An 11,884-nucleotide genomic window follows, 5' to 3' on the forward strand; every position below is an offset into this window, starting at 1 on the left:
TGCAAACCCATTCTGTTGTTGAACTCATTGTAGGTCACTCTGGTTAAGAGTGTGGATAAAGGTTTAAAAGTATTAATTAAACATATGTTTGGACAGTATTTTCAATATATGTAAACATTTATTATAGCTTTTAATATTTGTTGAGCGCAGGCTAATTATTGTGACAAGACATAGATATTTAAACCTTTGACAATGTACAATTCAAATGTTACTTTTTTATTTTGTTTGACTGCTGAAAAAAAAAGGTTGTAAATGAAAGTAGAGTTGCAAAGTGCGATCTACTATCTATCTATTTTGGGCACCCCTGTTTCCAAAAAAAAAAAATCATGATCACGTACAAAACATTGTGTCAGTCTCTGAACCACATGTTTACAGTCCACCGTTTCATCAAGCAATTAAAAGAAAGAAGCAGAACACAAATACAGATATTGTAAAATCAGAGCGTCCCTCCGATCTGTGCAGCTGTACAGGAAGCAAACTGATAAATGTCTTAGACCTAATATGCTCATATGTAATTTGACACACAACACTACACACTCAAAGAAAAAAAACCTAAACCAACTTAATACTTTTAAATGTTGTTTCTTACAATTTGTACTAAAATTGCACCACCCTCTCCATTTACACTCCCTAAAAATTTACTGTGACCTGAAAATTATTCAGAACATTTTCAGGAAATTTGAATAAAATTAGAAGACCTGTAAAATAAAGTGTTAATTTTCTTTTCTCTACACTTTTAAATTGTAGGAATTGCAGCCGATGAGACAAAAAAAATCTAACTTTAAACAAAATCAAAAGTAGATTAAGAGTCTTGTAAAGCTGCTGCTATGATGAGAGGCAAGAATGAAAAGATTACCTTGCTGTGATGATCAGATGTCAGATGTGTTTCCAGTTATTGTCAGATGAGTTTCCAGATATGATCAGATGAGTTTGCAGTTGCAGTAGCAGGTAGCAGGATGTCTTGCAGAGGGAACCGTTGTCTTTTTATACATTTTCTGGCTGGTTTGATTATTTAATCTTGGGTGTCATCCACTGACCACAGGACACGGTTTATTATTATATTACATATTGCCACAGCCTTCAGTAAGCATTTGATTTCTCCTTAAATTCTGTCAAAAACAACACAATAATCTGGGAATGCCTTGTCACAGAGCCAAATTCATTTATGTGTGAAAGGCAAGGTTAAGGCAAGGCAGTTTTATTTATATAGCGCATTTCATACACAATGGCTCACTACATGGATTTTTTAAAATGGGGATTTCTGTTAACTGTGATTAGCAAAGGAATCCTAAAATGTTCATCATTTATCAGATATTTCTTTTGATGAGTTTTTATTTTTCCTTTTGATCTTTGTCGTTATCGATATATTCTCTCAGTAATGAACATATCATGATTATTAATTGGTTTAATTTCACATGTGACACATGTGAGGTGAAATTTTAACATATATATTTAGATAATTTCCATAATGTTTTACTGACAGTAATGTCTGATCCAGTGTCAGCATAGTGAGGAACAAATTTTGGATAATCTGTGCTGAAAAAAGCCTTTTGACATTTCTATTAACTTCTAAAGGCCCACAGTTGTGTGTCTATCAGTATCTAATTTAAAAAAAACATTATATTGGATGCCATTGTTAATGGAGATGCAAGTGATTTTGAGGTGGTGCAACGTGGCGGTCTCAGTGGAAGAGGACCCGTTCTCTATGTAGATATAATGGGCTCATTCTGTGGTAGTGAAACAGGATTCTTATTTTCATGGCATTATAAACTAACTAAATAATACTTGTGAATATTATATTCCATATCACACATGCTGCACCTTTAAGATTTAAAGCTGTATTATAATGAACATTGTGGTATGACACACCTTGATGTGTGACAGTATCTTAGTAGTTTTAACTTGCTAGACGTTAACACCCTTGTTTTTTGTAGCTGATGCATAAAATTGCCAGAATGATTTTTATATTATTGTTTAAATAACAGTCTAACATTGACTGAAGGCTGTGGCAATGTCATTTAATAACAAACCATGTCCTTGGTTGGTGGATGACAGTGTAAAAAAGCAAAGCACTGAAAACTCATCTGATCATCACAAGAAGTATGTATCTGTTTGTATGTTGAGATGCCCTCTCCTGAAACTGTAACCAAATCTAGCTTCGGGTATTAATAAAGTTACCTTAACCATGACAGCATGAAACAGAACAATGTATTAGCTGACAGCAGAAGGCCATTACAATGTCCATGTAGCTATGTGCACATGATTATACAGTAGCAAGGTTGGTTGAGTTATCCTGAGTTTAACCAAGTAAGATGTGTTTGAGTTCTCCATTTCATTTTGTGAGACACTTGTGGATACAGGGGTCAGATTAGATCACCTTTTTTAGTCACTGAACAAGTCTCGGTCTACCTCTTATCACCTTCTTTTACACTCTGGCTAAGCTCCCTCACAAGACCTCTTGCAAATAAAGTGTCAAGGCCCAGTTGTTGATATAGGCAGGAACCTCAGGACATCTGTGAGACAAGAAAGCACAAAAACTCAGGGGAAGAAGCCAAGCTGGTAATATGCATTTAAGGTACATGACTGTACAGATGAAGAAGGTGGGGGAAGAGAAGTGCTCATTGCATCGTGGAAACTTCCCTGGCAGTCTAGGCCTATGGCAGCATAACTAGGAGCTGGTCCAAAACAAGCCTGGCTTGCCGTAACTATAAGCATCATCAAAATGGAAAATTTCATCTTAAATGTAGAGAGGGTGCTTGCCCCCGGTCTAAAACTAGAAGATGGTTCCACAAGAGAGGAGCCTGAACATTGGAGGTCATGTAGTATTGGTCCAAGCTTGAGTTGAAAATGGCTGCAATTACAACTTCTCGGCTAGTGACTCAATGTGAGTATTAATATGACTGGGGCAAGTAGATTCATTTAGGCATGTGTATTAGCCATGTTTCAGTAAAACCCCTTATTACCTTCTTTGACACTTTGGCTATTGAGCTCCCTCACAAGAGGTAACATTGCAAATAAGGTGTCAAAGCCCAGTTGTTGATAAAGGCAGCCTTTTTTTCAAACTTTAAAGCACGTCTAGTTTTCATTTTAGATTTTGTTGGCATAAACGCCTTTATTTAGCAGTAGACAGACAGGAAACATGGGAGAGACATGCAGCAAAGGACCTCCGATCAGGATTTGAACCGGGGTCGGCTGCATATATGGCATGCGCTCTAACCACTCGACCACCTGCACGCCGGCACCTCTAGTTTTGGGACTTTGACTATGTTTATCCAAAGACATCCAACATTATAACAGATATTTGCTCTACATTCTGACTATGTTTACTCCATTCTCTGTAGAGTGTATGTCTGGTGTGTGATTTTATTTTTAAAAATGAAATAAAATAAAATGATCAGACATTGCATGATAAATCTTTATTGACTCAACTGAAATTCAATCAAAACTGTCAGTACAGTATATCTTCATGAAGGTGGATGTGACATCCTCAGCTGTGTCAGCACATGGCGTGGATCTTCACAGGCTCTTGCTACAAACAAACGACCTCTTGAAGCTACACTTTGCATCGTTGACAAAGCTTTGTTCTGTAGAAAGAGATTTAAAAAAAATATATGAACAATTTGGAGAACTCTCCAAAAAATGTTTGACACTTGCCTTTTCTCAATTAACAATCTTAATCTCTCCTTGTAGCACTCTCCATCAAAACACAACACATTGTAAGGCTACACCACATTATTAAAAAAGGTCATTTCTAAATTGCTTCTAAGAAAATCCCAATTTAAAGAGCAACAAATTATCAATTTGTACCTCTGAAGTTGATCTCCATGCAGTTCTCTCCACCAGCATTGTTAGGCTCTCCGCTATGCCAGCCTTTGAAGTCAAACTTGCTGCCATCGCTCCACAGCCACACACCCTCCTGAGAGAAAATGTTTTCAGAGTCATTTCACTCAAATCTATATTTTAACCTCCAGTGGGAGATAACTGTGCTGATTGGGTGAAATATCTACCACTTAGACTAAAGGGAGAATAATTTTAATTTCAATGAAAAATCACTTGCAATGCCTCTTTTAAGAAATAATGTCGAGGTTACTCAAGATAATCTACAAACATTGGTGTTCTTTTCACCTCCAGGAAAAAAACTAAAGAAAGTATAAAAACTGGGATCATGTTACACGTTAAGTTTTCATATGTAGCAGAAAAATGCTCAGAAACATAGAGGAGGGGAGTTACAGCATGTTAATAATAGGTGTCTCCATTTCATGCGTCAATTATGATAACAGGATATTTCTCCTAATTCATGCCTAAAGAGAAATGAAAAAAAATATTTGAACTTCATTTCTTCTTTCACCAAATGATATACTATTACATTAAAATAACATAAATCAACTGATCTACAACCAAAAACATTACTGTAGGTTTAGTGGTGATGTATGGAATGACGCACTAGTGTCCACTGTGGTGGCTGAAGTGTAAGTATGCCATCAAAATCCTTTTGAATAACTGTCCACTGCAGTGACCACTATGCGTGAAAGGGTTAATATCTATTTATGCAACAACCAAATTATATACAGAATATATTCAATGTCAGGCATGCACAGAGCAGCTGCATCAGCACTCACCTTTGCTGCATCGTAGCCTCCAACCCAAGATACTGTATGTTTGCCAGTTGATGCATGAATGATAGCTCTGATGAAGTTGTACACTTTTGTGTTGGGGAGTGAAGCAAGATTCCCACCGTGGAGAGTGCAGGCATGCTGATGGAGGAGAATAAGGGATAAAAAAAAATAAATGAGTGAGCGAAAAAATAGAGATGGAGTGTTTTGGAGGATGGAGAAGTGAGAGAAGTAAAAAGTGAGAATGTACATGGAGTTGGCTGTACTTTGTACCCAAGTTTTCCTTCCAGCAAGTAATTAACATTTTTTCATTGACAATGGAAGTCCACAATGAAAGAATCTTGTGTGCTTAAAAAAAAGCTGTTTGAATATCTTGCTGAAATATCAATCTATATAATGTATGAAGACTTCTAATGACTAAGTGATTCTCAAGAGACAGTTGTTCTACAGCATATGTAATGAATATCATATTATTAATGATATTGTTTCATACATACCTCTGCATCAGCCCAGTCCTTTTCATCGTGGTTGAACATGTAACAATGATGCTCAAACTGAGTCCAACCAGGTGGGCACACATGGCAATCTATAACACAGTTATAGATAATTAAAGGGATAATGATGCAAAAAGTGACACTTTTTATGGACTGCCAAATAAATGAATACATCTTGAGAAGCACTAACCTGCTGCTACATTTGCCTGTGAACACGGAGAAAGCATGATTAGTATTGAAATCCTCTTAGATTTGCTCTCTTTTGTAATTGTAGATTTGAACTAGAAAATTCCTGGGAAATTTTGAGTGCCACGGGGCTACTGCCGGGACGAGTACATGACTTATTTCCAATGTTCAAAAGTCACCCTGATCATTTTCTGGATTCGAGTATTAAGTACATCTTACTAGTCAGTATCAAGTGTAATGTACTTTATTCTCAACTTAACATCCCTGAAAATATTAAGTAAATGTTAATCAGATTTTAGCATAAATAATATTTATTTAAACTAATTAAGTAAAGTCTACTTCATTTTTTCACAGACAGGAACATCACTGTTATGAAATTATTAAGTACATCTTATCATTAAGAGATTAGATTTTTTTTTTTACTTTATTTTAAATTACTTAGTTGTATGAAATTATATTATGTACATTTTGTTAATCTTCTATTGATAAATGTTTAATCTTTTTATACATCACAAACCACACAACTACAATACAAAACAATACAATACAAAAAAAATATTTATTTTGTCCACAGTAAACATGAATTAATCGCTCCATTCAAATGAATTAGCTCAGTTAACTGGCAAAACAGACAGGAAGAATTAGCCAATCACAAAAAGGTAGGTCATTTTCTGCCCAGCGACAGGTTGCTAAGGGCAGCTAAGGCGATACGGTTGCTAAGGGCAGCTAAGGCCCTGCGGTTGCTACGGCGATTTGAGAATCTGCTTGGAAAAAATTCTCAAAATGCCCCCAGAATTTGGCTTCTGACAAGGTCCCGAACAATTGCAAATTGTGAGAAAACCGTAACTCCTGTCCAAAAACCGAAAACAGCGTGAGAGACACAGAAGCAGGCAGATTCTGACAGTGTTTATTTTATTCAGATATTCCTTTTGGAGAAAAAAAAAGACGATTACATTAGGGTCAATGGGGAGCGAGACAGGTATTGCTGCCGGTCTCGGCTCCCCCGTTTAAATTTTGTGCAGACCCCGCCTGTCAATGTCACATTTTATGAATCCCAACACCTATGTCTACATTTTGACAAAAAATGATTTGTCCACTTTTTACGGTTTGGCCGTGAGCTCGAGTTAAAAATAAGAATTAAGGATATTTTTTACTGCTTCTCACACTCCAGCTAACTGACGCTTTCACTCTAACTTTGACGGAAAAGTGATTTCCACTCCTCGTTTGACTGCTCATAGTTTGAAAAGTTTATGTAAAAACAGTTTGGTATTTTTCCAGAGAACACAAGTTTAATCACTACATTTCTACGTGCAGGTATGAGAGAGCTAGGTGACTCTGAAAAAAGGTGAAATTTTGTGGTTTTAAAAAATAATTCCCATTTATTTTCAATGGAGATTTTTCCTGGTTATTTGGGAACAACTTTGGGAAAAATTGGAATTTCAACACCAAAAGTCATAGCACCTCTTTCCTGATTGAGCCGCATGTTTTGATGTATATATTGTCGGGGTTTTAAAAAGCTGCAGGACGAGTTACGCGCCGAAATTTGGCGGAAGAAGAAGTTTAAGTATGGAGAAGATTAATAGACTCATTACTGCTATAGAGGAGTGCCTCGGAGCTGCGCACCCGTGGCACTAATAATAAGTATGGAGAAGATTAATAGATGCCTACTGCTGGAGGGGCGTGCCTCCGAGCTGCACAACCATGGCACTAATTAAAAAAATAGAGGACAGAAAATTATGACAACATTGAATTTTTATCAATGTGTTCACTTCAGAATATTGCAAATATGAATAAAACATAAATATTTCAGGCTTACTAATACTACCAGAAATGTTAAAAACATGATGCTAAGTGTTAAAGTAAGGTGTTATAACAATGGATCTTTTTTTTGTTAAAAAACGAAAACAACAAAACACCAAAAACAATTTATAACAATTTATGATTAAAACATGGATATTTCATTCTTAATAATAATACTAGGTATGTCAAAAACATGTTGATCTCATTGGACTATGGGTTAAAGTTTAGGTGTTATGTCACCAAGGACCTTTTTCAGGTAATAATCTCAAAGGATTTTGCTGCCACAATAAAGAAATATCTGTGGTGAATAGAGGCCACCTGTTCAAAGTGAGGACCTGAGAACCTTTAAAAAAAAAAAAAAAAAATTCAGTGTGCAGAACACTTACATTTTCTCCAATCCACAGTCCACAGAGGACCAAAATGAAATAAAGGTTTGATGCCATCTGTGTAAAGATACAGTATATTAGAAATGTAATGCATCATGGAAAATTCTATGGTGAATTTTGTTAAAAATCAAAATGACATTAAATGAAATTATTGAAGCTATTTCACAGAAATATGGCATGTAAAGAAAAGTATAACTGAAAAGGGGATTTGTTCTTGATGTGAACTCTAAATGTAATTTCTTAAAAAACAGATCAAGAATCATTTCTGTACACATGTTTCAAACCAGCTGATGCTACGATGAAAAAGATTAAAACATTACCTTGTTGGGATGATCAGGTGAGGTGTCACTTGCAGCAGTAGCAGGTAGCTCGGTGTCTTTGAAAGGAAAACGCAGTCTTTTATATACTCCTGTGACCACGAAATACCAATGAATTATTGTAATGAATAATGTGTTGCATTAGTCTTAGTACAGAGCCCCTAAGGTATCCACTACAGCAAACGCTTTCGGAACTCACACAAGAGTAATGCAGAGCAATGCTACGGGGTGTTTGCGATTAATAGTTAATGTTTAATGTATAATTATTATAATTAATAAAATTTATATTGTCAATATAATTATTATAATGACCAAATATCATCATTTATAACCGTCACTTCACCGGTTTGAATACTTCCATTTCAAACAAGACTTTATTGACAGTTAACCGCTCCTCACTGACTCACACACTGTCACAGACTGCTGTTATAATTGACCTCTCTCAACTGAGCACAGTGCACAGCATGTGTTGGTCATATTCCTGTACTGTCTGCACACATTATTGCATTTTGATGTGGGTACCTGCCCAAGGCAGCATCTTATCGGGGGTGACACGGAGCGGCACATACACCTAAAGAAAAAAAAATTGTTTATTTGCAAGTCATGTCTTCTTTTTATAAAGTCACAGAGGTTGAAAGTCGCAAGTCTGTTTTGACAATGTAAGGAGTAGAAAGTCCAGATATTTGTGTTCAAATGTAGGGAGTTCAAGTAAATAGTCGTCAGAAAAATAAATACTCAAGTAAAGTACAGATACCTGGAAAATCTACTTAAGTACAAATACTTTGTTACTTTCCACCTCTCTTGTTTGGCACCCTGAGCAATGTACCTGCTCTACATCCTGCTTTTAAATAATTTAACCACATGAATCAGCCATGTTTGACTTTCTGTCACCATCACACATAATTTGGTAAATATTAAGCGATGCTTTTCTTTTAACCATGAACCATCACCAGGCCACTGCATCAAACTCCCTCCTGCAATCCTGCAAGTACCATAGAGAATTAAAGCTGCAAGCAGCGTTGGACGGGACCTTGCACCCTTGCGCACGTCGGGCCGTGGCGTCAGGGGCATTTATTGGACCCTGCAATAAGCAGATATACATTACACACACACACACATACACTCACACATATACACAAACAAAAACACAGTCACACATACACACACACACCTATTCTCACACACACATAAACACTCACACACACACACACACACACACACACACTCTCTCTCTCTCGCTGTGTGTCTGTCTGTATAGACATTTAGACTGAGCAACTGAAATTAACTGCCAACACTTTGATGAGTCAAACAGTAGAGGAACTTATTTCCAGTGAAATCTGTAGATATGTTTGTAGGCCATGCTCTTGTAATTTGTGTTTGATCTAGACCTTGACAGCATTGTCAGTGAAATAGCTGACAGACTGCACAGATATCTAAAAACATAATAATACAGTCAACAAACTAGAACTAGAAACAGAAAACTGAGACACCTTTTCCTCATCAGGTATTGAGTCATTACAAGTTTTCTCCACTGGGTGGCACACTAAGACCACAAATAAATCTGGAGGACTGCAGAGAATGAGCCAGCTGCACACACACACACACACAGTCGTTGCCATGGTAGTTAACGACTGGAGCGCATGAGGACAGAGCATGCACAGGCTGTGTCTCAATTTGGACCCAACTGCGAGGCTGCATCCTCGAAGGACGCGGCCTTTGCGGCCTTCGAAGGATGCAGCCTTCTGAGGAACCTCCGAAGGCTGCATCAACCGTTGTTAAATGAGACGGTCTAGCCTTCGAGGCATTTCCTGGTTGCGTCACCAGCTGTTCCCGCCCATAAGACGAGAAAGACGTCTCGACCGAAAAGACGGTGAAAAAGCTGACAAAATTATAAGAGAGAAGAAAGGAGAAGAATAAAGGAAAGGAGAAGAAAGAAGGAAAACACACAAGAAAGAAAGAAAGAAAGAAGAAGAAAGAAGGAAAACACACAAGAAAGAAAGAAAGAAGGAAAACACACAAGAGAAAGAATAATAAAATAATAATAATCTGTAAATAGTTATTTCTGATGTAATTTTTGTAAATAGTGAAATGTTTCATCACTTGATAATAAAAGAAAATATTTAATCCCTTGTTCTTCCTGAACAGTAGCACTTTATGCAACCCTGTTATAAATTGTACTGAAGTTGTAAATACTAAATGGAATAGACAACGTGTAACAATGAACAATATTTTTTATTTAATAACAACATAAAACATCAAAATCTTCACAATCAAATAAAAAATAAAGAAAAATCATAAATAAACACAGTTCATAAATAAAATCAAATTAAACACATCTATATAGATGTATATTTATTTTTCTATTACTTTTTCCAGGAGAGAGAAGAGCCTCTCCATCCTGTCTTTCCCCTCCTGCTCCCTCCTCTCCTCTGCCTCATTTTGCCTTCTCATGTCCTCCTTTATGAGGTCAAGGAGGTCATCCTCCCTCCTCCTCTTCCTCCTGGGCCCTGGCTGGTCCTCCTCCTCCTCCTCCTCCTCCTCTTCACTCTCCTGCTCACCCACTGCGGCACTTGGCCCTGGTGTGTCCTCACGGATGGAGGCAATGAGGACAGGGGGGGCAATAGATGGCCTCTGCCCCAGTACCTCATCCATGAGGACAAACCACGGCCAAGTGCCAGCAGTGGACTTGCCGCTGGCCCCCTCCCCTGTCCCTGGATATTTGCAATCCTAAGGCAGCGGAAATCAATCATGTCAGCAATTTTCAGCAAAAGTATTTAGTAACAGTAAAACTAATCCAAACCTGTAGGCTACCTACTTTATTTTTATTTTTTTTTAAATTGTCCCATTTTTTTTTTGGCCTCAATCTTTTCCAGTATTGCTCTAAACACAGAGGGAAGCAAGAGAAAAGGTAAACACAAGATCACATCAACACAGGGATGCAAAGATGTACAAAAATGGACATCAGTGAATAGATGGTCATTTCCCCCTCTTTGTTTAATCAGGAGCTCGGTTTGCTCCTTGCTCCCTAAAACAAAAATAAAACAAAATGTAATATAAAACATGTTTTTTTTTACTATGTCAACAGACAAAAGGGTTCTAATATAGCAAAAAATTATCAGAATAATGATAATAATGAAGTATAACATATAATAGTGATAATCCCAAACGTAGCTCTTTATTAAAATCTAAATTTGTTCATCTTAGTCCATTTATATATATATATATATATAAGATATAAGTCAAGTAATAAAATATAAGTAATTAGTAAAAGTATAAAAGTATAAGTAGTAATAAGTCAAAATAATTAAATAAAACAAACCAATACTTACACTTGAATGAAAAGTCTTCACCTGTTGGTGTCGCCATTGTTGTGTTTTCGCGGCACTGAACAGCGCCGCGCAAAGGATCTTGGGATTTGGGAGGCCGCGAAGGATAGTAGCGATGCATCCTCGAAAAAGAGGGAAAAGAAGGCCGCATTTCAAGGCTGCATTTGAAGGAGTCTTCGAATTGGGACAGACTTCGCGCGGTGTTGTGACGTAATCGGCCTCGAAATGCGCCCTTCGAGGATGCAGCCTCGCAATTTGGACCAAATTGGGACACAGCCACAGTATGGAGATTTGAATGGGAGAGGAACAAGGTGCACATGTGGGTCACACTAGTTGAAGCACTGAATTCTTTTGCCACTCGTTGTAACCTATAGAGTATATTTGTGTTTCTAATTTTAATCATGTTTACTCTTATACCTATTTCTGTGTCATCTTGATGAATAGTTTGTTCTAACAAATTACAGTTTCAGAGGATTGCAGTAGATTATGAAGTCAAGCAGTCATCCAGATTTATTTGAGGTCTTAGTGTGCCACCTAGTGGAGAAAACTTGTAGTGATTCATGATACTTGATGAGGAAAAGGTGTCTCAGTTTTCTGTTTCTAGTTCTAGTTTATTGACTGTATTATTATGTTTTTAGATATCTGTGCAGTCTGTCAGCTATTTCACTGACAATGCTGTCAAGGTCTAGATCAAACATGAATTACAAGAGCATGACCTACAAACATATCTACAGGTTTCACTGGAAATAAGTTCCTCATTGT

The 11,884-nt window shown here is 37.0% G+C and overlaps 1 protein-coding gene across 1 annotated transcript; it reads right to left on the reverse strand.

Moving 5' to 3' along the window:
- Positions 1-2,472: 2,472 nt before the first annotated feature.
- Positions 2,473-5,334, reverse strand: LOC128357710 (galactose-specific lectin nattectin-like). The gene is made up of 5 exons (XM_053318079.1): positions 5,298-5,334; positions 5,111-5,199; positions 4,620-4,754; positions 3,808-3,916; positions 2,473-2,513 (listed from the first exon to the last, which is right to left on the reverse strand). Exons 1-5 carry the CDS (start codon positions 5,332-5,334, stop codon positions 2,473-2,475), a joined length of 411 nt encoding a protein of 136 aa, XP_053174054.1.
- Between the last annotated feature and the right edge of the window lie 6,550 nt (positions 5,335-11,884).

The sequence above is a fragment of the Scomber japonicus genome, chromosome 4 (assembly GCF_027409825.1).
Source record: "Scomber japonicus isolate fScoJap1 chromosome 4, fScoJap1.pri, whole genome shotgun sequence".
NCBI classification, from domain to species: Eukaryota; Metazoa; Chordata; class Actinopteri; order Scombriformes; family Scombridae; genus Scomber; species Scomber japonicus.